General features: G+C 36.6%; 1 protein-coding gene across 6 annotated transcripts in view; it reads right to left on the minus strand.

The window, feature by feature from the left end:
* The window catches only part of LOC136871886 (myosin-IIIb), a 320,961-nt gene that overhangs the window by 73,003 nt on the left and 220,751 nt on the right, over positions 1-27,207 (minus strand). For all 6 annotated transcript variants that reach the window (XM_067145555.2, XM_067145558.2, XM_067145554.2 and 3 more), the window contains exons 13-19: positions 24,917-25,127; positions 21,479-21,623; positions 19,247-19,397; positions 16,166-16,443; positions 11,751-12,025; positions 605-770; positions 287-497 (exon numbers count right to left, since the gene is read on the minus strand). In XM_067145555.2, the coding sequence (XP_067001656.2) occupies positions 287-497; positions 605-770; positions 11,751-12,025; positions 16,166-16,443; positions 19,247-19,397; positions 21,479-21,623; positions 24,917-25,127 (1,437 nt within the window). The remainder of the gene's footprint in view (positions 1-286; positions 498-604; positions 771-11,750; positions 12,026-16,165; positions 16,444-19,246; positions 19,398-21,478; positions 21,624-24,916; positions 25,128-27,207) is intronic.

A 27,207-nucleotide genomic window follows, 5' to 3' on the forward strand; every position in this document is an offset into this window, starting at 1 on the left:
CCCTCCCCCTCGAATTGTTTTCAAAATAGAATACAGCCCATGTCCCTCAGGGATAATGAATATTTACATTAGTAAAATAATTTTTAGAATCGGTCCAGTAGTTCCTGAGATTAGCCATTATATACAAACAAACTTTACCTCTTTATATATTATTAGTATAGTATTAGTATAAAAGTATAGATTATTAAGGATGTACTGCTTTTTATTTCAATGATATATTGAAAGTTCATTAAAAATGCTCTCAACAGAGTAGTATTTTACCTGTTATAGACAAAACTTTAGGTACCTTTTTTGTTCCTCGCAGCAACAGCTTCTTCCTGCTGACGTCGGAGCATGGCCTGTTTCTGTTGTTCTAAAAAGCGACGTCTAGTAAGCCACCCTCTTACAAATCGTTGTAGTGTTACTACGCTGCTTGCCATCTGCCACTTGGCTCGTTGGTACCGAACTTTAGCTAACCATCGACGTACGCAGGCTTGCACCATTACGATCTTGCGCAGCTGGAAATATTATCTCTGATAAAATAATATGATAATAATTGAATAGTTATATTCACAAAGTTACAGTATAGAAAGTATGGTTTAAAATAATTGTCAAATGTAGTTACCTGATCTTCATACAGCTTTGACAAATATTCTACATGGTAGTATTTAAGAAATACTTTGGATTTGCCTAAGGCCCATCCATCCATTTTGAGCCTGACTAGGAGGAGACGACAGTTATCTCGTGATGCCACTACTCGTTCTTCAAATCCAAATGCAAGGAAGCAGTATCTATACAGAGAATGATTTTTCATGTATTAATAAAACAGATTTAATGATCACAATTTGCTTTATATCACACTGATACAGATAGGTCTTATGGCGATGATGGAATAGGAAATGGCTAGGAGCAGGAAGGAAGCGACCATGGTCTTAATTAAGGTACAGTCGCCATAAGACCAATCTGTGTCAGTGCGACGTAAAGCAACTAGCAAAAAAAAATAATTAAGGTACAGCCCCAGCATTTGCCTGGTGTGAAAGTTGGAAGCCATGGAAAACCATCTTCAGGGCTGCCGACAGTGGGGTTTGAATCCACTATCTCCCAACTGCAAGCTGACAGCAACATGACCCAAACCATGCAGCTACTCACTCCGCACAAAATTAATCATTCAAGAGTAGAATACTTTTGAATAAAGGAAATTAGCCAGTTCACACTTAAATGGAACTAAACAGGTGCAAAAAGCAACATGAGTAGAATTATAATTCTATACTGACAGCTGCCTTTAATGGAGTAGAGCTAAATGTTATGCGGACAGTGTGACAGATCTCTTAAGAGCTAGAGCATAAAACCAGTGCAGGTCCATTCCAGATCAAAATGCTCTTCCTTTGTAACAACAAGAAATTGAGTCGTCCAGTTGCAAAACCCGTTATGAACATTTTTTTCTCAAAATGAGTTATCACCGCCATTGTATGCAGCTCTTCAAAATACACAATCCAGTAATGTAATATGTGTGCAAAAGCCATTTAATCCGTACGTTTAAAGGTGACAAATAACAGAACTGCTCCAAAAGTCGTTATGTCCAGCATGTGTTATGCAGCAAAGCTCGTTATGTTGCAGAACCCTGTAAGTGGATCATACGTACACGAACAAAATCAGACAACTGTGTGATAAGAAGTGAAGTAAACTATAACAGCGATTGTGGTGGAAGCAAAAAGCATATTGAACCACGGGAAACCCTTTTCTGCTATTGTGCCAGTACCAGTAGGGGAAAGGGTTCCTCTTAAGAAAGAAAAGCTCAACGACCTGCACACACTGCTGACCAAACATTACGGAAAACAGTGGATATGGAACGATGACCGCACGTTCTACAAGGCAGTGTTTGACCAGCGGCAAAATTTAAACAGTGAATTGCCAGACTATGACATTGAAGTGGGAAATTTTGTTGAGGACAATAACAGATTCTTAATATAACTGTACAGAATGATAACTTATAAAATGTTTTGAATGAGTGTTGATTTCTTGATGTAATCATTAAATCAAAAAGCGGGGATTAGATATCAAAACATTATATCGTAACCTAAATTCTTTCCATTCATGCTATTTTCATAGTGTAATACTTTCAAACTTAGCTACTAAAACACTTTCACCATAAATCTGCACACTCTATTCCATATACTGCTGCACATACCTTTTATCTCCACAAAACTGCTGCAAAACTCGTTATGTCCAAATGTTTTTTTGCAAAAATCATGGGTTCTGTAAGTTAAATTTTGTGGATATTTTGCGGTATGACGAAGATGAAAGCTTACTGTTTAATTACAAAATTTCAAAATCCTATCTTTGCTGCATAACAAATGACAGTTTTTTGCACTTCCTGAAAAATTTGTTTGTCTGCACATAACAGTTTTTGCAACTGGACGACTCATTGAAAGTCATGCTTGGGTCATTTTTTTTTAATTTTTTTTTTGGCTAGATGCTTTACGTCGCACCGACACAGATAGGTCTTATGGCGACGATGGGACAGGAAAGGGCTAGGAGTGGGAAGGAAGCGGCCGTGGCCTTAATTAAGGTACAGCCCCAGCATTTGCCTGGTGTGAAAATGGGAAACCACGGGAAACCATTTTCAGGGCTGCCGATAGTGGGATTCGAACCTACTATCTCCCGGATGCAAGCTCACAGCCGCGCGCCTCTACGCGCACAGCCAACTCGCCCGGTGCTTGGGTCATTAGTCTATAGACTGCTTTGATGCAGCTCTCCAAGCTACCCTATTCTGTGCTAACCTTTTCATCTCTATGTAATTACTAATCCTACATCTACAACAATCTCTTTGTTATATACATACCTTGGTCTGCTCCTGCTGCTTTTACTTCCTACACTTCTCTCAAAAACTAACTGAACAAGTCCTTATTCCTGATTCAATCAACCCATCTCACCTTCAGCATTCTTTGGTAGCACCATATTTCAAAAGCTTCTTTTCTCTTTCTTTCTAAGCTAGTTATTATCCATGTTTCACATCCACGCAATGCCATGCTCCAGATGAAAATCTTCAAAAACATCTTTCTCATTCCTATGTCAATGATCGAAGTGAGCAAATTTCATTTCTTAAGAAAGGCCTTCCTTGCTTGAACTAGTCTGCATTTTATGTTCTCCTCGCTTCTGCCATAATTAATTATTCCACTATACAAGTAACAATATTCATCTACTTCCTTTAAGACTTCATTTCCTAATCTAATATTTCCTCCATCACCTGATTATTTGACAGCACTCCATTACTTTTGTATCTTCTGCAGACTGATAGAATATATCACTGGCAAATCTCAAGAGTTTTTACTTTCTCTCCTTTTTCCAAATTCCTCTTTAATTTCCTTTCCTACTTGTTCTATATGAACATTGAAAAGGCTTCACTCCTTTTTGGATTGTTGCTTCTTTTTCACAGCCTTTGATTCTTATCACTACAGAATGATTTTTGTACAGATTATAGATAATTCTTCTCTCTTAGTATTTGAACTCAATCTCAAGAATCTCAAATTGCTTGTTCCATCCAACAAACTTGCCTTTTCTAGATCTACAAATGCCATGAATATGGGCTTGTCTTTCTGAATTCAGTCTTCTAAGATCAGACGTTGAGTCAGGATTGCTTCAGTGTTCCTACATTTCTTCTGAAGCCAAAATGATCTGGAAAGGCTTGGTCGAGCAGCAGGGGAAACTTTTCTGCACCGTCTTTCCATTCTCCTGTAAATAATACATGTTAACATTTTGCAAGCGTGAGATACCAAGCTAATGGGAGCAATACACTAGTTTTCACACTTGTCAATACCTGATTTCTTGGAAATAGGTATAACACCTTTTTTCAAGCTCCAAGACATTAAGCTGTAGACTTTAAGCAGTATGCCCTTAGGACCAAGATGTCAACACAGCCCAAACTGCTAATTACATTTACACCCATTTTATACCTTTTTATTTTATTCCTTAACATTGAGCTTTTTTTTTTTTTTCAAATATCTCTTCAGTCTGTTCAGAGATTCCCTGGGGTCTATGGTCAGTTCACCTGATTTACCCAAAACATTATCTCCCTTTTCCTTCCTTTTCTTTCTTTATTGCAGTCCAGAAAAGTTTCCCCTGCTGCTCGACCTAGCCTTTCCAGATTTACTGAAACCTTCCTATGATTTTTTCTTGGACTGTCAATGATTCTTTCACCTATGCCAGTTACTCTAAAAAAATGAGCGAGTGATATTTTATAAGTTCCTTGCAGATTCATTTTTCTCAGAAACGATTAAACCTATGAATGTTTACTGTGGGTATCCACAGGGTTTGTAGCTACATTGGAGGTGAATTAGATTTTGATACTAATTAAAATAAAGTCTGATAAAATATTAGGGAAACGTATAATACCATGTGTTTTTTTTTTTTTTTTTTTTTTTCAAGCTACTATAAAATTTCCTGTCTACATCAGTTCTTATTTGGAGCCATTTTTGATATGCCTTATGTTTACAAGCTGTCCAGACTTCATCATTCCACCAAGATGTTTGCTTTTTGCCATTCTTACACACAGTTGTTCTTAAGCACTTTCTTGCTACCTCTAAATTGCATCCGACACTCCATGTCGTACGATGCCGGCATGTAAAAGGTCTTTGGTGCACATTTGGTGTTTACCAGACAAAATTAAATAACATTCAGTCATAGATTTCTTAACAGAGACCTGGTTTATTGTGTTGTCTGTTAGAGTAGAACAAAACATCAAAACTAATGAACAAGTAGTCTAGATAACTGCACATGGTAGCTGAGGCCATATTATTATTGTTACTTTGATTATTGTTGCAAAGAGCATAGTTGTCATGTTTTATTATTTACTTATTACCGGTACTTGTGTACACCTATGTAGCTCTGAAAATGGGCTGATTTTGTTCCTTCAATAAGACGGCCAGAAAATCTTGTTTTCCACTAACTTCCACAGAAGTTGATTTAGAGATCAGACGAGTGCACAGGCATAGTGTTTGCTACTTGTTACCACAGATGACCAATAAGAGAGTACGCAGAGTGTCCTTGGTGGATAAGAATGGCTCGGCCATTCCTCTGATTGTTTGTTTTGTCTCCATCCAAACACTTCCTACTGTGCTAAAGTAGCCAGTTGATCTGGCCTTGCTGTTCAAAATTGCTCTTGAAATAACTAGGACTTACAACAAGGCAGATGTCCTACTGCACATGTCTAATACTATTCAAGTAAAGCACCTTCAGGCAAGTTAGGTTGTGTGTGTCTAACTGAAAACAATTTTTCATATGTTATAAGTTAGGTTATGTATTTAGGTTTAATTATGTCTATTTAGCTTATGTATTACAGGTTAGGTTATGTTAATCATTAGTAAATAATCTTTCATGTGTTCCAAGATGTTCAGGATACTTTTAATTGTATGTGTGTGGACTCGAGTGCATTCTGGAGTAAGGTTACATTATGCTTATCACCTTTTGTGTGCTCCAAGTTCCTCAGGAAACGTCCAGTTGTATTTGTGCTGACTTAAGTGAACTCTGGAGCCTTGATGTACCAAGGTCATCTGTACAGTATTTTAAGTCTTTCTAGATATCCTTACATAATTCAAGAGAATTCTAGAACATGAACTTAGCTAGGACTTCTGGATATCAACTGCAGAACCTTCCAGGTATCTTATATTAATATTATGTCATGAATAATTAGAATTATTTAGAACTATAGCCAGAATATATATAAAGCTTATTGAAGTCAATAGTAGTTACATCAATACCACTCAGTAGATCAATTGCGACCTACTCTGCATTTTGTACGAGTTCAGTTCGGTGATATAGTTGAAGTTCAGTGAATTCAGTTGACATTACGTAGGGAGTTGTCAGAGATAAGTTGTATCACTATCGCTCGGTGGATCAATCTTGATTTACTGTGTATTTTACATGAATTATGTAGCGATTTGATGCTGGTATTGTGAATGCATTGGAGTTGAGTTGTGAGAGTTAATATTGATACCGCTTGATGGATCAACTGTTGTGTACATATTTCTATGCATTGTCCGGCTCCATGGCTAAATAGTTAGCATGCTGGCCTTTGATTATAGAGGTCTCGAGTTTGATTCCCGGTAGGGTCGAGAATTTTAACCATCATTGGTTAATTTCACTGGCACGGTGGTTGGGTGTATGTGTTGTTTTCATCATAATTTCATCCTCATCGCGATGCGCAGGTAACCTACGGGAGTCAAATCAAAATACCTGCACTTGACGAGGCAAACGTGTCCTCGGACACTCCCGGCACTAAAAGCCATACGCCATTTCATTTTCTAGTTAAATTAATAAACTTCATTGTTTGTCTGTATTGAACCAAGATTATAACTTTTTATTATAATTTTGGGTCCACCTTATTCAATACATAAAAATTGTTGTGCAGATGTAATTACAATGTATATTTTTCAATTAGTACTAGTTTTGATGCCCCACTGTGTCATCATCAGCTGATAGAAGTTTGTAGAAAAACTGACAATCATATAAATTTATGAATGTCGAAGTCATCACAATTTAAAACCATATTAACAACATGAAACTGTATTAAAAATATACTGTCTCTAAGTTCATATTACGTTATTCATGTTATCAAGAACAACGTTTCCAGTTCAATGTGGACCTCAAAAGGTCGCTGTCAATGCGAAGCACAATGAAGCACAGCAAGCACTGCTTGACAACATCTCAAAGGACTTACTTGCTAGTTTCCACCTCGTTAGGATTGCTCCATTAAAGGGACACTGTAGTTTTTATTGAATTATTTCTACTACCATACTACGAGAAGTTTGAAGAATTGCGATAAATTAAGTACATAGTGTTTTCAAGACTATTCTGTTTTATAATTTGTTCTTTTTTAAATCCACTTTATATCGTAAGTGAGCAAACTGGTTTGCATATGTTTTCATCAGTTTATGGCATAAGACTCGCAAGTCTTTGACTTGTTGAAAATATGAACTTAGAGACAGTATATTTTTAACACAGTTTCATGTTGTTAATATGGTTTTAAATTGTGATGAATTCGACGTTGATAAACTTACATGATTGACAATTTTTCTACTAACTTCTATCAGCTGATGATGACACAGTGGGGCGTCGAAACTAGTACTGATCGAAAAATATATGTTGTAATTACATCTACGCAACAGCTTTGATGTATTGAATAAGGTGGATCCAAAATTATAATAAAAAGCTGTAATTTCATTTTCTATGCATTATTATATTGTGCAGTATGTTTGCCTAGTGAAAAAGGATATGTAAGTAGTCATCAATACTAGTGGTTTTTAATTACATCATTGCATCTATGTCAAAATGGCAACTGTGACAGGACTATTGTGTATGAACATAAGTGTGATACTCGCACTGTGGTTAAGGTTATTGCAGACAGTTGAGAAGTGATTTAAATACTGTCTGAAGACTTGGAAGATAGTGGAATCATGAAGGTATTCTTCAAGGACTTCATGATCATTCAACTGAAGGGACAGTTGGAAGAGTGTGGTCTTTCTACTTCAGGAACAAAATATCAGTGACGGGGATAAGCATCGAAACAAAGTTTGTAAAGTTGATGATTGCATTCCAGGGGTTAATTTCACAAATCTCACAGCAGATTTCTCAATTGAGTTCCCAGATTTCAACTCTAGAACAGAATCCAGACAGATAAAATCTCCAATATACAGAAAAACAGATTTGAGAAAGTATTTTAACTCTCTCGGGAGATGTAAAAGTTTGCCTTGGTAATGTGGAAGGGACAATCTCTACACACTGTAGAAGACAGGTCAGATAAAATTAGTGAGATAGCTTCATCTTCAAGCCTACCGCAAGTATCAGACAATTAGACTCTAAGGTCATGAAGGAAAGTTTCCCCACGTTTCAGGGGGTTTAGACGAGGGCCCCAATGAGCTGTTCCCTGGACACCAACTACATTGCACCAGTAATGGGGAGAATCAATCGTCTCCCATTTCTGATCAAGACGACACAGCAGTCTCTCTGGTCGAATGGCAATACAATCAGCAGCAGGACATCCACAGTAAAGCTGCCTTGATGGAGAAGAAAACAATTACCCAAGGCAAGGCATGTGACATGGAAGAGGACCAGGTTTTCTTACCAGGCCAATGGATATAGCGACATAGTCACCCAGTTAGTTACACAATTGACAGACTCCATGCAGGCCTTACACCAAAGTGGACTGAGCCCATTGAAGTGAATAAATGGCTAGGGCAAGGGGTATACTTGCCGAGGACCATCTCTCTGGACAAGGTCCACACAACGGAGCAGTGACTGGTAAAACAACCACTAAGAGTCTCAGACAAACCAGATGCAAGAACGGAATTTATTCTAGCTGGAGGGGAGGCACATGACAGTGTGGCACTTATGGTCCTAGACATGGGACACTCTGGTCATGACGAGAAGGAAACCGAGCACACCAAACTGGAGGAAGAGCTGTTACCCAGGAGGCACAACGGGTGAACACGCTGAGCCGAGATATAATTTATGTCCTAGGAAGTGTCAGGAAGAAGTGAAAAATTGTTTTAAGTTATGGAGGGATACTGTTGCAAGTTAGCTGATGTGTGTATAACTGAAAACAATTGTTCATATGTTACAGGCTAGGTTATTTATTTAGATTTAATCATGTGTATTTAGCTCATATACTCTCTCCTAGGTTTGGTCAAGTTAATCACTTGTAAATAAACTTTTGTATGTTCCAAGATATTCAGGAAACTTCTAGTTGTATGTGTTGACACAAGTGAACTCTGCATTAATTTTGTGTATTCCAAGTTGCTCAAGAAACTTCCAGCTGTGTTCCTATTGACTTAAGTGAACTCTGGAACCTTGATGTACCAAGGACATAATGGACAATGTCCAGTAATGGACCAACTATATTTGTATTACCAAGGACATCTGTATAGTATTCTAGGTCTTCCTAGATATCCAAAGGTAATAAAAACAAGTTTCAAGAGAATTCTAGAACAAGAACTTACCAAGGATTTCTGGATATTAATTGCAGAACCTTCCAGGTTTCTTTTATTAATATTATGTTGTGAATAACCAGAATTATCCAGAATCATAGCCAGAATATATATAAGGAGTGTTGAAGTCAGTCAGCAGAAGTCCAGGAAGTTGTACTATTGTTGATGTTATGTAGCGAATCGTCATAGATCACCTGTGTTGAAACCGCTTAGTAGATCAACCGTGATCTATGTATTTTATATGAGCTTAGTTCAGTGATATACGAGTTCATTGAGTTCAGTTGATGTTATGTAGCGAGTCGTAGGTCAGTGCTGATTTATTATGTATTTTGCATGAGTTATGTAGTGTTGTGATATTGTGTTACTGTGAATACAATCAAGTTGAGTTTATATAATACTACTCAATTGAGAATTAATATGTACATATTTCTATGTGTTATTATACTGTATGTGTGTCTAGTGAAAATATATATCGACAGTAGTGGTTTTTAATTACTACCATACATTGCTGCATCTACATAAACCTGCACAAAAGAGATCAGGGTGTTTTCTTGAATGTGTACAATGTACTGAGGATGTATTCACTTGATCCTTATTTAGTTCTATGCAAAATTTCTATCCCACATACGCTCATGCATCTACATTGGGGAGTTAAGCCAGTCCACTGTTGCTAATGGCATCCATGAGAAACATATCTTTCAACCAGAATCTCAAAATCAGCAGTAGCAAAACACCCCTATGCAATGAAACAGAACTTCTGCCACTTTCCTCTGCCATTCAGTTGATGGTATCTTCTTTTGTCTAGTCAAAAGTAAAGTTCATCTCAGATACACTGATATGATCTTTTGATTACTGAGTGTGGCTTAAAGACCATTTCCTCTGTCTTCATTCAATTGTAAGTTTCAGCTTTAGCATAGTTTAAAAAAACTGAAACCAATTTGTTTTCTTCAGATGGATAATCCAGTGAGCATCCAAGGCCATTTAAAACACCTTCAAAGTATTATTTTGAAAATTTATTCACAGAAGAATGTTCCAGGCACAAATGGGCCCAGTCTATCTTCATTCACTATGCCCACTATGAGAAATGTTTATATGCTGATCACTCTTGGATTATCCACCTTGATATCTTCTTCATTTCCAGACACACACAACCTTCATGACCAATACACTTAAAATATAATAAGGGAGGAAAATATTTTTCATTCCATAATCATCAGTGAAGTCATTTGTGTGTCTATCTACAGATTCAGCCATTGACCTGACCAATATAGGCACTGTTCTTTCTTGTCACTTCATGCTGAATTTATATTTGGCAGTCAAAGCTCCTATGGTTATTGTAGACTGTAGCTAAAAATTTTGGGGTATGTAGCTACTGAGTGTGGCTTAAAGACCATTTCCTCTGTCTTCATTCAATTGTAAGTTTCAGCTTATCAAATACACAACACAGAAATCAGAATACATGACAACACTTTGGTTCCTTTCCTTGAAAGTAAGGTTAAGCTTAAACTCCATATGAATTTTGTTTTTAACTAATCTTGTATTGATGGGCCATCTATCTATATGTGACCTGTTGTATAGAAAGGGACCTAAAGTCAGATTTTTTGTTTTTGAGATTTTTGTGGTTCTAAAGTTGGCATAAGATACTGAGCATTAAAAAAAAAAAGATCATGTTTCTAGGTACAATACTCCAGAAGATATTAATTATTGACCATTGCTATTAAGAAAACTGTATTTGAGAAAAACAATTATAGCTTTCACCAATTTTCTTACCAGTTGTACATAGTTTTCACGACATCAAGTAGTGAACAATGATAAAGGTGTTTTAATTTATTCCACCTATTCAATACTTATATTATCACGTATAGTTGTTACATAATTAAATTCTAAATTTAATTAAATTAAATTCTATACGTGATAATATAAGTATTGAATAGGTGGAATAAATTAAAACACCTTTATCATTGTTGAACTGTTAAATTTTCAATACGGACCTAAAATGAGGTTTATAACATGTAATCAAGTAGTGAAGGCGCAAATTGCTGCATAATTTACTTTGTTAAGAAGACCATAGGTAGTGCAAGAAGTCAAAACATAGAAATGCAATTTCTACACCCCAGACACTTTCGTTCAGCTCTGCTCTAAAACTTCCATTTCCAATTGTGGGTCCCTTTCCACACAACAGGTCACGTGTGAATATTTGTGCAGATAATATAATTCACATATAAATCTGCCACTTTGACATAAATCAACAAGAAGTGAATGGATATAAACATAAGTACTAAACAAACAATATAAAGACATAATATGGGTTTAAGCCATGTCAAGAAAACAAGGTGAAACTCTTTACGTTTTGCAGAGAACTTTGCTCCCCTTCTTCAGAAGAAAATCTCGACTCTTCCCAAGAAAGTCTTCTACAATAATGAGGGTTTGAATTTAAGATTGTTTTACTGTTGGAGCTGTAGTGGTACACTCATCCATCACCAGGTGGCTTGCTGGTGCTGGCACAGCATTCTAAGCAGGAGCTGACGACAACATTAAGTTCCAATTCAGATGTTCATCACACCATGTGTGCATGAGGAGTAACAGAGAGAACATCAGATGAATGTGGTAGAAGAAATAAATGAAAACTATTTTCTATTTACTGGCATTTCTTCTACTACATTCGTCCCTGATATGTCTGATGTCCTTTCTGCGAAGAGTTTCACCTTGTTTTCTTGACATGGCATAAGCCCAAAAGCAAGTACGGGCTGTGAAAGCATCAATGTTAATATAGATATAATGGATGTTTACCTTTTCAGAAACTCTGCAAATGGTATTCGATGCGAGAAGCCATTCTGCCTGATACGAATTGTTTCCAGAACCCCAGTGTACCTCAATTGCTTGACAACTTTGCTTGCATCAAACAAACGAGGCACTCTAGAGTCATTGGGTTTAATGCATCGAACGAATTGCGGAGACCCACTGACCATTTTCTGCAGCAGATCCATGAGAGAATACCGGAAGTATGTGGCTACAGTCTGTTGAGCTCGGGACTGAGATGCAAGGCCTCTACTGCTGTATCGTTCCTAAAGAAAACATTGCAATATTAATCATGAGAGGTAAATGTATTAGACACCTTTTGTGATTATAAACAAATTTGTTTTCATCTCTGTGGCATTTCTCTACCCTATGTTAACTTAAACACTTAAAGAATTGGTTTGCCTTTCCATTACAGGCCTATGAAATGAAGTTTCTAAGAAGTAGGATTGAAGTGACAAGATTGGACAGATGGTGGAATGAAAGAATGGAAGAGGCAGTAAAAAAGGAACCCATAACAGCTAGAAGAGAAAGATCAGGATTACAGTGATATGGGCACATGCAGATAACAAATCAGGAAACAATGCCAAAAAGGAGGTTTCAAATGAAGATGGAAGAAGAAATACCTCAGGAAGGTCAGAAGACAGATGGCTGCAAAGAGTTAAGGAAGATGTAGAGGCTAGAGTACTCAAATGTAGAAAGATAGAAGAGATCAGAATCTGGGCATATAGAAGGTGGTGGAGAGGTTTATGTCTGCAACAGATCTGGCCCAAGGCTAGAAACTATTCAGGGTCGTGATGGTGGTGATGGTGAAGTAATATATTTTTCATACAGCAAGAGGATACATTACAAACCATTACAGTTAGAAGCACTAAATATATTGCACTCCTCTTTATTGAATCAATCCACCTTGTTCTAGGTCTTCCTCTTGTTCTCTTTCCCTCGAACTTTATCTCCATTTCCTGTTTTGATATTATCTTATCCATCCTATTTACATGTTCAAACCATCTTAGTTTAATCCTATCAATTCTCTCATTGAGGTTTTCCAATCTGACCTTTCTCACATCTTTGTTTCTCAATCTGTCTTTCCATGTCTTTTTTATCATACTTCTTAGGTATTTAATTTCACTGGCTTCAATTTTACTCTCCTCCCTACTTGTCATTGCTCAGGTCTCAGCTGCATGAGTCAATATGGGTGTACAATACATTTCGTACACTATCTCTTTACACTTCCTTGGTACTTCCTCATTCCAGACAAAGGTTCCTTACACTCTGGTAGAATTCTTTGCTCTGTTTCACACTCTTACTAATGTCCAGCCTTGTATTCTGCATTAATTCACTCTCTAGGTATTTGAAACTGTCAACAATTTCAAGACTGACTACCAATTTTCACAATGCCTTTCCCTTTTCCTCTTGATATCACCATGGTCTTGCTTTTCTCTGCACTGATTTTCATACCATACTTTTCAATTTTCTCATTCAGTGCATCAAGTTGTTTCACTACTTTGCTATTAGGCAGAAAAAACAGAAGAACTTTGTCCTGTCAACATCTGTACTTGAGTGAAGTGGTTGCAAAAGGCTTTTTTTTTTTCTCCTGAGGAGCTGCCTAAAGTTACACCTAGCAATAGGTATAAAATGCCTCTGGGAGTGGCGACCCCACCATAATAATAGCCTAAATATGAATGTGGTACTTTCAAACAATCACTTACATATAATAGTTAACTGTGCTGAACAAACAAACAATCACTTAAATATCAAATTTTAAAATACTAAATATACAAACAGATAATCAGTATAATCACTAACATAAATAGTTAAAAGTACTACAGTAAATATACTTATGTATTTATATCAAGAACTAATTAAACATCTATTCACTACTATAGTGGGAGATAAATGTCACTGCTTTATATGAAGACAAGTTTAGAGGACACAATTAGCATAAAATGTCACTGAACATCTACCACAGGCTGGTGTTTTACAATCAGAGCACCTGATGATTCCTTCCCTGTTTCATCTTCCTTATCAAAGATATCTTGTTTTGTTTCAGTGTCATGATCACTTTGAAAACTAGGTGAAACCTAGTGCATTGCCCACTATAATAGTCCTCTTCAACGTAGATAATATAATTTACCCAGTCCACGAACCCAGAATCATACAAATTCAAAGCTGTTTTTGAGGATGTAGTTAACAAAATGCAAAGAAATGTTGAACGGTATAAAAGCATTGTAAACTAAAATACCATTCTTATACAATATTCAAAAATATATCAAACTACTCAGCCATAAATGTGTTACATTCCTGGTGGGATGGGGTTTGATGAATTCCTGTTGCTCAAAAAATAACGATAATTCTGAAGGCAAACTGCAGTGTTTCTCATCGACTCACTTAAGTGATTGCCAGTAGACTGACTAAAAGCTACTCATTGAACAGTGGTAGCTTATATTTTTGTTGGGGTTCAACAAACTTTACCTCCCCAGTTAAGGAACATACATGTGCACACCAGGTTGGTAGTTTGGTTCTCTGTAGAATCACAATAGTTGATGATGCATTAAAGTGAATGAGTAATAAATTATAGATTTCTTAAACACATTCAAAAAGTATGGGTGTCTGTGGTATCCCTCATGTGAATTATTTGTACATGAAGAAAGGTGCAAAAAATACAGCCTTGCAAATTCAGGGTTTCTTCAGCAACTGGGTTATTAGCTGCAAGTAATTATCTACCACCAGTACTAGCCTAGTGCACCAGGTTTACTAACCATGTTGAAGGTCCGATATCCTCATGTGGTAAAACCTTCAATAATCATATTTAATATAATAGATAAAATAATAGGAGTTATGATGATCTATAAATTGTGTTAATATATTAATATTTTGTGTCCCTGGACGTATAACGTCCATATACTTATCCTGCTTATATATTAGCATGCTCAGTTTACGATGGATAAGGTACCAGTGGACAGGATTTTTAAAGACTTGTGACACAGCAATGGATGTATTAACACACAAATACTTCCAATATGGCACCAAGAAACATCACCAATAGGTCATTGGTGTGAAACATGTATATATTCTTTGTAGATTGTTTAAAAAAAAAGAGTGATTGTTTTTTAGGGAATAAAAAAAATAACGGTGTGAGAATAGAAAAAAGGATGAATGAAGAGAACAGTATATGTATCGAAGTGACAATAAAGTTGTTACACAAAAAAGTAAACGTGTTCTCGTGTGATATTATTCTTTTGTTAAAAAAATTGCATATTGAGAACGATAACCATTAGTGCTAGCCACAAGTACTGTTGACCAATACTAGCTGCTAGTAAACTAGCCTAGTGTGTCACAGCCTTAGGAGAACAGTACAAGACAAAATTATTTATCTTTGGCTGGCATACTCTAACATTTTCAATTTCATTCTAAACTTCAGTTTTTTCAACAGATTTTAACTTGTTGCAATTCCATTAGTGGATACCCACCACACAAAATTCTATCTCACTGCTGACTGACATTTATTTTTAGATATTTAACAAATTCATTCATTTGCTTTTGTAATACCATACCAAAATTCTGCTCAAGAATCCTTCATATTTAACAGATTTTAAAATGTTTCAATCCTGCATTTTGATAATGTCATTGTCTGTCTGTGTCAATGTTGATTTGTTTGTGGCACTGCAAATGCCATCCAGTATTTGTTGACATTTTCAATGTCCCACACTACTCTGCACTTAATAAATGAATAAAATTTAAAATTGGACATTTCAACTTTAGATAGTGCTTTAAGATTAGGATATTGAAGAGACATGAAAACCATGAACTAGTCCTTTAGTGTCCCATTTTGAAATAGTCTTTTAAAAACTTTCAAAGATTTTAATTTGAAATTGTATTTTGCAGTGTCGTATGAAATGTTTGAGTTCTATTAACGTCTATAGCTTGTTACTGTTAATTAGTATTACATCAGGTTAATCTAAAGAATTGTTCTGAGGAAGACCCTAAAGAGGGAAAGAGTGTAGCCCTATGTATAATATATAAAAATAATTTATTGGTTTTACATCCCACCAACTACTTCTATGGTTTTTGGAGACACGAAGGCTCTAGAATTTTGTCCCGCAGGATTTCTTTTATGTGACCAACACTAGGCTGGTGTATTTGAGAATCTTCAAATACAATAGGACTGAGCCAAGATTGAACCTGCCAACTTGGAGTAAAGAGGCCAGTGCACCAGCATCAGAGTTACTCAACCTAGCAATATTTTAAAAAATTGATCAATTGATTAACTGTTCACTTAATTTTTTGAAGTTGTAACCATAAACTAACTCCAGGCAGTAAACTGACTTGAAATAAATACTGTGTATCTGTGGTGCTTCTACCTCTGAGTAGCCACTTTACAAAATTATGCTAAATGTAAATAACTTTACCTTAGAGCCAGGGACTGGAGTGTTGTGAGGTGACTCGTGGTTGATGGAGTACAAATTGCCAGTCTTCGTTATGGGACACTGAAATAAAAACCGCACCATATCCCGATGCGACTGACGAAGTAGCTGAATTACTTCAGGAGGTAAGAAGTTGCGATTTTTATCAAGGAATCCTTCAGCTTGATAGACTACACGGCCAGCATAATGGTGCACAGCAAAGCAGAGAGCATCAGATTTTGGTCGGACATAGAACTTGCTCTTAACGTTGTTGTGGAACTTTTCTGAAATCAGTGATGAAACATAAAACTCAACAAAGAATAATGGACTTGTTTCATTTCATGGATCAGTTTAACAACAACAACAACAACAACAAATAATGGAAGATCAAAACTAGAATCCCCATCTTCAGTATGAGGCAGTTAATGGAAAAAGACTGAGAATATGTAAGAAATATGGAGACGACATTCCTTTGTTTAGAAAAGACTTACGATAATGTACCCAGAGCAAAGGTATAGAAAGCAATGCAACAGAAAGGATTTGGAAAACAAATGATGGAATATGTGCGAGCAATATACAAAAATTGTTGCAGTAGTGTGTAGACACATGTGGGGAGGGCAGAATGGTTTTGGAATGAAACTGGACTACAAGGAAGTGTGCTGTCACCACTATTCTTCATAATGGTTATGGCTGAAATTGTGAAGGAGACAAAGGTAAAATATGGGAACAGGGAGCTAACGTTAATGTTTGGTGCGGAGAGCAAACAGAGAGAAAGTAGAAGGACATCTTGAGTGAGATTACTGAAATTTCTGGAATGAAAATAAGTGTAGAAAAGAGTAAGAAAATGGTGTTGGTTAGAGAAGAAAGGGAAGGGAAAGAAATTATTTTTAAAAGGGGACAAAACCTTGAAATTGTGGAGAGCTTCAAAGTACTTGAGAAGTGAACTGATGCTGGATGCAGGCTAGACATGAAGTAAAAAGATTCAATAGGGAGATGCATTCTACCACTTTCCAATACTGACATATGTAGTGGAGACCTGGATATGACAAGAAGACAAGAGAATAAAATACAGGCCAGTGAAATGAAATTATTAAGATGATAGGAAAGATAAGGACAGAGTAAGAAATGAGGACATCAGGAAGAAAATCTGAGTGGAAAAGCTTTACGACAGAATAGAGAGGGATAAACTTAGATGATTTGGATATGTTAAGATGATGGAAGAAGAAAGGATGTTGAAGCAGATGATGGAGACTGAGATAGAAAGAAGAAGGTAAGAGGCAGACCCAGACAGACTAAGGTGGTTGAAAACAATCAAGAATACTATAAATAGAAGAAACCTGGATTGAAACACAGTTACAGAGGAACAATGGTGATTGGATAGAGGAAGATGAAAAGGTGCCATAAACATCCCAACACAGAAACAGCTGGATGATCGGGAGAGTTGGCCGTGAGAATAGGGGTACGTAGCTGTGAGCTTGCATCTGGAAGATAGTGGGTTTGAGCCCCGCTTTTGGCAGCCCTCAAGATGGTTTTCCGTGGTTTCCCATTTTCACACCAGGCAAATGCTGGGACTGTACCTTAAGGCCATGGCCACTTCCTTCCCACTCCTAGGCCTTTCGTATCCCTGTCGGTGTGACATGAAGCCAATTTTTAAAAATTGGCTGGATGAGGAAGATGGCTAATGATGATGATAACATATGAATGATGATATTTTACCTGACTATTAGGAATGTCACTATGTGAGAGCTTGTTGTGATAGATTGTTTTGACATGTCTCTGGCTCTTGCACTCTTTTTTCCAGTTGTCATCCATCATGGCTGAAATGGTGTAAAACTCTAGTCCTATCTCCTTTTCCTTCCTTTCTCAGATATTGACTAATTCCTGGTAGGGTCCTGTGGATGTAACCAGTGCTGTAGTCTCATGTCCTCTATGAAGCAAGTTTCCTTCATGAGCTTGTATACAAGTCATGATGGCACCGTTTTCCCAACTCCTAATACTCATTTCATGAATATCATCTTGACCTTGTCTATTCTTTTCAAGTCACTTATCTTGAGTTTTTCCCAGACGATTTCTATGCCATATGTTACGAATGCCACCACTACCGTTTTGAATAGCTGCATTCAAGTTACACTGATTATAACTCAGTAATACAAAGTAGAGTATGAATTCAAATGAAGGTAGATGCTTTCTTAACTAAATGTATGGCTGTTGTCTTATTATTGAATGTTCTGTACTATCACTTCAGAACACATATGTCAGATTTGTAATCAAGGAGTTATTATTTATAACAGGAGGTGCTGAAGAATAAAGTTTAACACAAAAGATTAAGAATGAGAGAATATTGACCCAAGAAGGTGTTGTTGTTGATTCAGTCCGATGACTATTATTTTATCCTTATTTAAAAGAAAATACTATATTTTACTGAGTAACTAAATGCTGGAGAAGCATATATTCAATTGCAGGAGATTTCAAAAGAAAATAAATTATTATAAACTAGTGTAGTGAAGGACATATAAAGTGGTAAGAAATTTTGAATTGCAATTGTATATTGAGTTATGGAAATAGTGATTGAGTAATACACTTTCATGAAACAAATCATGGAAAGAATAACCCATTCATGTTTGATATACAAAGTTTATAAATTGTCCTTCAGTGCGTTGTGGTAATTAGACAGGTATTCTTGAAACACTATATTGTCCTGTAATAATCTGTTCCATTGGTCTCCGGGCAAGTTGGCCGTGCAGTTAGGATGCACAGCTGTGAGCTTGCATCTGGGAGATAGTGGGTTTGAACTGTCGGCAGCCCTGAAGATGGTATTCCATGGTTTCCCATTTTCACTCCAGGCAAATGCTGGGGCTGTACTTTAATTAAGGCCACGGCCACTACCTTCCCACTCCTAGGAATTTCCTGTCCCATGATCGCAATAAGACCTGACTGTGTCGCTGTGTCGGTGCGACGTAAAGCAAATTGTAAAAAAAGTTCAATTGGTCATTTATTAAATAATGTTTAAATTAAAACAGAAAGAATGTCAAGTAGAAATAAAATTAATTCTACATAAGCTGTAACTTCATTCCAAAAGCAGCTTACCAATGAGTGACCTGTCTGTTGAACGAGGAAACCTACTTTCTTCATCAAGTAAGGCTAATAGTCCCATAGGCCGAGATAACAACATATCTAGGACAGGACGGTTGTCAGAGAATTCCACAAGGTCAACTGGAATGCCTTCTGCCATATATTCCTAAAATTAATAAATATTACTAATTTACAATTCATAATCTTATAAAATCTGAAAATAGAAAACATCTTGAACATATATAATTACTGGCAAACACCAATATCAAGAAACTAAATTAACCTTATATTTCATAATTACTTGAAGCATATGACTTCTAAACAAATAATTCAGATGTCATTAGCTCATCCATTACTACAAGAAAGAGCCAAGGTGACAGAGCACTTCCTTGTCTTAATCCACTTTTCTGCTCAAACCAATCTGTTCTCTCTCCTTTTACTTTCACACAACTGACACTCCCATGGTACATCTGCCTCACTCTTTCTATTGTCTGCTTCTTGACACCTTTTTTCTGTAAGGCTTGCCACACCTTGTTTCTGCATACATGAAGAAGACCATCAGTAGATCTATACCCCACTCATAACGATGTTCCTGTGGTGGTCTTACTGCGAATATAAGATCTAATGTGGACCTTCCTGATCTGAAGCCATACTGCTCTTCTGTTAACTTTTCTTCTACCCTCTTTCTGATCCTATTCTCCACAATCTTCTCAAACACCTTTTTGCAGTGACATATCAATGTGACTCCCCTATAGGTCTTAAAATCTTTCCTATTTCCTTTCTTGAAGATGGGTATGATTATCCCCTTCTTCCAGTCTTCAGGAGTCTTCCTCTCCTTCCATACTACTTTCAACACATGATAAAGCCACTGTTTCCCTACCTCTCCTGCTGCCTTCACCATCTCAATATTCACTACATCTGAACTTGGGGCTTTCCCTCCTTTCATTTTGTCTAGTGCCACCTTCACTTCTCCCCATGTTAAGTGTTTCTTTCTTCCTCGCTGCTTCTACTTTCCTCCTCAATGCATCTTTCTGGGTTTAGTTAGTCTTCAAAATACTCCTTCCACATTCCTTCAAGTTTCTATATTTCCTGGACTTCATTTCCACTTTTATCTATCATTACAACATCTTCCCTCTATACCTCTCCTCTTACTCTTGACCATTCCATACAGTACTTAGTACTTTTTTATTTCCTTTGCTATCTTCTTCCATCATGTTTGTCCACTTTTCCATCCATTTTCTTCTTCTCCTCCTCTATTGCAAAGTTTTATAGTTTCTCCCTTTTTGGTATTATATTCTTGTCTCGTCTCCATTGTCCTCTGTTGAAACCACACTCTAAAAGCTTTATTCTTCTCCCCAACTGCCACTTTGACTCTGTCATTCTACCATGGGGGCTCCTTGCATCTTTTCCTGGTACTGGTTCTCCCACAAACTTCCTCTGCAGTTTTTACTAGTGTCCTCTTGAATCATTCCCATTCCTCCTCTCCTGTTTTTGTATCATCTGTTGGTAAGTTTAATCTTATTTTTTCCTACTATTCTTCCTTGGTTTTCTTCTCCTTCTCTTTCCATATTTTGATAAGTCTTTCTTGTTTCTCTGTCCTCTTTCTTTCCTTCTTTGTTGTCAGTTTCATTACCAGTAATCTGAGGTCAATATCTAGGACCTCCGATGGTATTACCCTTACATCTGTAACATCCCCCCTTCATTTCCCAATCGTAGATCCGGTCATTGCTGTACCAGGTTATCTTATGGCTTTCTCTCTTCTTGAACCACGAGTTCCCGACAATCATCCCATTTCTTTTGCACAAATCCAGTAGCCTTTCTCCTTCTTTATTTCTATTTCCCCATCATTCTGCTCCAAGAAAAGACTAGGTAAACAACTGATAGGGAACGGCCCTAAATGCAGATCAGTGGTGATTTGATTGATTGATTGATTGATTGATTGATTGATTGATTGATTGATTGATTGATTGATTGATTGATTGATTCATTGATTCATTGATTCATTCATTTATACTTCAGTTATTTCTATTTTCAACAGAAAATGCTATTGTATTGGTTTATTAGCAACAAATAACTTAAGATTACCAAATTACAGGTTATTTGATGAATGAGTTATAACTTCTGTTATGATTATTTCTAAGGTGTCTTTCAGGTTCATAACAACAAATTGATTTGCATACAAGGAGAAAAGCATTTCTGACAAGAAAATAATTTTCAGAATATTAGAGTTCCTTGTGTTATACATACCTGTTGTTCCCACGTGAAAATATGCTGATTGAAATAATACTGTATTTGTTCATTTGCAATGTTGATGCACAGCTGTTCAAAGGAGTTCCGAGGAAAATTTTCAAATCCAAATATGTCCAATAAACCCACTGCCAGAGGCTCCCCACTGAAAGAAAAGGACATTTACAAATTATAGATGAAATAACCAACCTTGAGTACTTTGATACATTTACAGTTTGTGTTTATTATTGCTTCATTTATAGGCTAGCCATCAATGAATTTTGTCAGCTGGGTAATGTTTGTAGTAGTGAATATGATGACTATTATGTTAAGACAGAGATAAAGACACCAGGACATGAAATTAGATATTATTTCAGCATTTCTCAGGAAGAAATGTGATGACTGTAATGATAACAATGACAACACTCCCTCAGCTACCAACAAGGATGCAGAACTTAGAAAGCGGTGCCATTTTGTGGTCAGGATATCAATTTAGACATTCCGAACAAACAAAGAACTCTACTAAGAAGATTCTAACCCTGAGTAGTAGAGATGAAAGAGACAGAGCTCATACCCAATGTCTTCATCTGGAAGTGAAACCCCTAGTAAGCAGGCAGACCTATGTTATACTTTTGGATCTCTGATGCTTTAGCCCATACTGACATCGCCCATGAGTCCCATAGCCCTTTAGACACTGAGTACTACGTATAATTATGAAGAGGAAAACCAATTGCCCATCAATTAGAATATTTCCTTCTCCAGAGAAACTCTGTTCTGTTTGAAGTTCATACACTAGCTATCAGTCAAAGAAATTTTCAAAATGGTTCCGTATTGATGATTATATTATATAAGTTGAAAATACTGGTACAACTGTTCCACCTAGTCAATACATTCAACTTTATTCACAATTCAAGATTGCAAAAATATCAGATTAAAAATAACTGTACATGTTTTGGTCTCATTAGGCCATCTTCAGCTACAGAATTAATTTATTGAAAATTACAAAATATGAGTAAAATTTAGATTCACATGATGTACTTTATGACAACATAGATGCAAGTAACTAATCTCATTTTGTTCCGTATTGAAGATACAATAAGTAAAACTCATTCAAGAATACAATTATTGTGTCCACCTATTCAATACAAATATAATGCCAGCCAGATAGTAGTGTTGAAAATTAACTGCCGTCAGGTCATCCTGTGAATATGAAATCTAGAAGCAAATGACAAATCTAAGGTCAATATTAAAATGAGGGAAGCAAGATGTAATAATAATGTTATTGGCTTTACGTCCCACTAGCTACTTTTATGGTTTTCGGAGCCATCAAGGTGCTAGAATTTAGTCCTGCAGGAGTTCTTTTACCTGACAGTAAATCTACCAACACAAGGCTGATGTATTTGAGCACCTTCAAATACCACCGGACTGAGCCAGGATCGAACCTGCCAAGTTGGGGTCAGAAGGCCAGCACCTCAACCGTCTGAGCCACTCAGCCTGGTGAAGCAAGATGTAGGAAAATAAGAACCAGTAGTTCACTGACTACTCTTCATTCCAATGGTTGACAAATGAACTTTTTGTCAAGTCATACATAAAGAGACCACATAACAGGAAAAACAGTGACAGGTCAGTGTGGAAAGAGGGAGAAATAGAAAGAAAACATGAAAGGACAAGGACAATCTCCACATCTTCATACACTGCTGTCTACAGATATAATTGGCTCTCTCTTCACAATTCCCAGTTCTTCTACATCCATTTCTTCCCAGCCCCCAGTGAGCTTGTTTCTGCTTCTGAGCAGCATCAGAAAGGCAGGCTTCTACACTCGTTGAGGGGCAATCTTAAAAGATCTTCAGTCTTGGTGTGGGAAGTGTAAGACAAGAAAAAAGTAAGGTAAACAAAGGAAAAAGGAAAGGACAAAAGGATAGATTGATACAGATGGTGAAAGAATAAGAACACAGGATATGAATTGCACTTGTTTGTTCCTTTTCATTACCTACTTAAGTGAATTTCTCCCATATAGCCTAAATAGAGTTATCCTCCTAAGACAAGAACCCTTCTTTTATGGCCATTACTAACAATGTGTTTACTTCTTAGAAATTGCTTTACATCGCACCGACACAGATAGGTCTTGCAGTGATGATGGGATAGGAAAGGGCTAGGAGTGGGAAGGAAGTGGTCGTGGCCTTAATAAAGGTACAGCCCCAGCATTTTCCTGGTGTGAAAATGGAAAACCACGGAAAACCATCTTCAGGGCTGCCAACAGTGGGGTTCAAACCCACTATCTCCCGAATACTGGATACTGGCCACACTTAAGCGACTGCAGCTATCAGCCTTGGTAACAATGTGTTTAAATAGAAATTTCTATTTGATATGGTTGTTCTGGGTCATCCAATTATCTTGGAACTGGAGCGGCAGCTGGGAGTGACTAAACTGACAACTGTGTGGGAGGAAGGGGAGCCTGTAGAAACTTCCAGTTCTTGCTTTGTCTTGCAACTCAGTTTGTTTCTTGTTTCAGTGAGAGCAACACCTGTGTGCGAAGTCAAGTGATGATGATGATGATGATCATCATCATCATCACCATCATCATCATCATCATCATCATTATTATTACTATTATTATTATTATGTACAATATGCTGAGTATTCAGCCTGAAGGCTAGTTTGATCCTCAACATCTCTGCTATCAGCAGTCATAGATGGCCTAGGTATCACTGAAGAGATGTACAAAGGAAATGAAGAGTGAGGTAGTTTATTGTTGCTTTCCTCAGTGAGCCAGAAGTTTGCTATTACACATAAGTCTGCCAGCCTCACTAAAATGAATGCACCAGTGACCCTATGAACAAGATTTTCACACCATTCATGACAGACTGGCTGCATAAGGAATGGCAATATTAGCACTGCTCATAGCTCAGTTCTTTCATACTGTCGAAATAAAGAATGAGACAGACAGGTCAATGAAAGTAAAACATTTGTTCTAGCCTGTACCAGAAGATATAAGACACTTAACACTAGATCCTGCCAGCAATGTTAACCATCATCATGAGAGAAAATAAAGAATTTTTCTGTTTCTAATTGATAGAAGACAAGATTTAAAAAATATGAGCAACTGTCAGAATTTGCAGTCTATATGAAGTGAAAGAGTAAAACATTATGTAGCTCTTAAAATTAAAATAACTAAAGCTAAAAGATAGTAATCCATAAACACAACTCTCATGTCTTGGTTGGCAAATTCATAAATAAGTATTGAAGTAAATAATCAAAACACATTCTCTGGCGCTTTTTCAAGAAAAATCATTGTATGCCAAAAGATCAAGATTTGCACTAACAGTACTGAATTTCATATACCGTATTTGTTTCAGGATATAATACAAATAATGAATGTTATTAGTTTTAAATCCCACTAATCATTTGTTATGGTGTTTAGTAATCAGGTTGTAACAAAATGAGCTAAGAGATATTTACCATGCAGCTCTGTTGAATGTAAGAAGACAGTTTATCTGATTCACCATCCAGTCAAAGAGTCGGCCATAAAGACCTTTGGCCATCGCATCACGAGCGGCACAAGCCTCCTCGACTGTGTTATTACGAGTAATAGTCTCTCCTCGAGTCACTACACTGTTTGAGGTAAGAGCTTCCAACAAGTCACTGGGCTCCAGTCCCAGCAGACGGGATGCTGTAGACAGAATTTTTGCATTAGAAACTTAACAGCAAGAAAGTTAGACAAACTAATGAATTAATTTTAATAATAGGGTTGTACTTTGAATCGCTCTTCTTGTTAAAGCAGAGAGTTATGTTACAATTTTGTTTCAGTTGAGTCTCTTAGCTTGACAGACATTACAGCCGATGGCTGGTATGATAATTTGTTATTAAAGGAAGCTAAGAAGCATCACCCAGTCAATATACTTTGTGAGAATTGATTAAACTGATTTGAATTCATAACAAATTTATCATACTCTCACAAATTTTTCACAAAAAAGTATTAAATGGCTGATATTTCTTAGCTTCCTTTAATATATACTCAGTTAATACTGATAAATATGATATAACAAAGAAAAATACAGTATCATATTTATAAGTTGTAACTATGACAGTCGTTATACTTCGCTTAACCGAAATGCTCTGGCAAAACTGTATTTTAATATTTTGTTTTTACCCTCTCATTCTTAGCCATCGATATTAGTAATTCTCTTGCTATATGTGCTGAGAGCTACTAGGCAAACCCTATTTTCATATCATGACTTATACCAGAATGCACGTGTAGCATTTATAAAAAAACAGTTTCTTACCATCTAGTTCATTCCATGATACATTTTTTCTTGAACAAGCAGGAATTATTATTATTTTATTATTATTATTATTATTATTATTATTATTATTATTATTATTATTATTATTATTATTATTATTATTATTATTATTATTATTATTATTATTCATCATGAAGGTTATGTAGACTGTTGTTAATTTTGCTTCAGTTGCGAGAGTTTCATCTTGTTTATTGCTTGGACTATACTGCAGCTTCTGTTAGGAAACCAGGGAAGTCCAGTGACCCTTCTCCATTCATATTTTTCTTTCATCCAAGATCATTCCACTGGATTTGCAGTTTTATACTGTAGTTCCAATGCTTTTCTTACCCAATGTTTCATTATTTCAGATTGCTTTGTGCTTTGTTGAACAAAGCAATGAATCTACACCATCTGATGTATTGTTGATTAAACAGTGGTGCGACATAGCTGCATGACAGCGCTGCACCAAGAAAATTCAGAAGAAAATCGCTCATTTTATACAATGAGTGGCATTATGAAAACCTTTTTAATGTTTAACAGAGTTTATGCATTTTTATTTCGACATTTAATTTCAAAAAATATTTAGCATGTGTCATCCGAAAAAACACGTCAACTGAAGTGGCTCCACCCCTTTTATTTTGGATAAACGGGGTTCTACTGTATATGAATTTGAATGTCACTGGAAGTACTTCTCAATATTAGCACCAAGTTGGGTCCGGGTACAGGAGCTAATTGCAAGGGGAAATTGAAAGGTAAGTAAATTGTTTTATTATGAACACAAATCTTGTGTCAACAAAGAAATATCCATATGTGTGTGGATAATTTCTGCACAATCCAATGCCTGTCTTCTCTTAATCACTTTTTGACAACTGCCACTGACACCTCTGTGTGAGCAGACATGGGAGGTTCACTCTGTGGCAGTTCAACAGTTGCTACAGGTCTATTTTTATAATAAATTTTATTGCGCACAATGTGCAAAATTTACATATTACATCAATTAAATTACAATTCGCTTAAGGAGCACTTTGTTCAGAGCAAAATTGCTTCAGAGAGACTGTTCTCTTCATGCACTTCATTACGTGATATGTATCACACTGTTCTTTGCACAGTACACATACACACTCCTGGCTGGCCCGGTGGTAGGACTTCTTGGCACAGATACGGTGATGAAAGCCGTGTATTGCAAAGCGTGTCACCAAATGTCTCAACTCATATTCCTCTTTCATCCAATTCTTATTTATCAGTGCGTCTGTACTGTAAAAGCTTTCCTTGATCGAGTCCCTTTTCTCCCGTAGTTCTCGTAACAGCTCCTCGTATGGCGGAGTTTGCTGTAGAGGCATTTGTAATCTTAAATCCTCTATCAAGAAGGTTTCCCGTGCTAAGACATATACGTACCGGGATCGGGTGAATTTAGATACCCCTAGGACCCTCTTAAGGTATCTCGGTTTCATGCTTTCCAGATCTCGT

The sequence above is a fragment of the Anabrus simplex genome, chromosome 4 (assembly GCF_040414725.1).
Source record: "Anabrus simplex isolate iqAnaSimp1 chromosome 4, ASM4041472v1, whole genome shotgun sequence".
NCBI classification, from domain to species: Eukaryota; Metazoa; Arthropoda; class Insecta; order Orthoptera; family Tettigoniidae; genus Anabrus; species Anabrus simplex.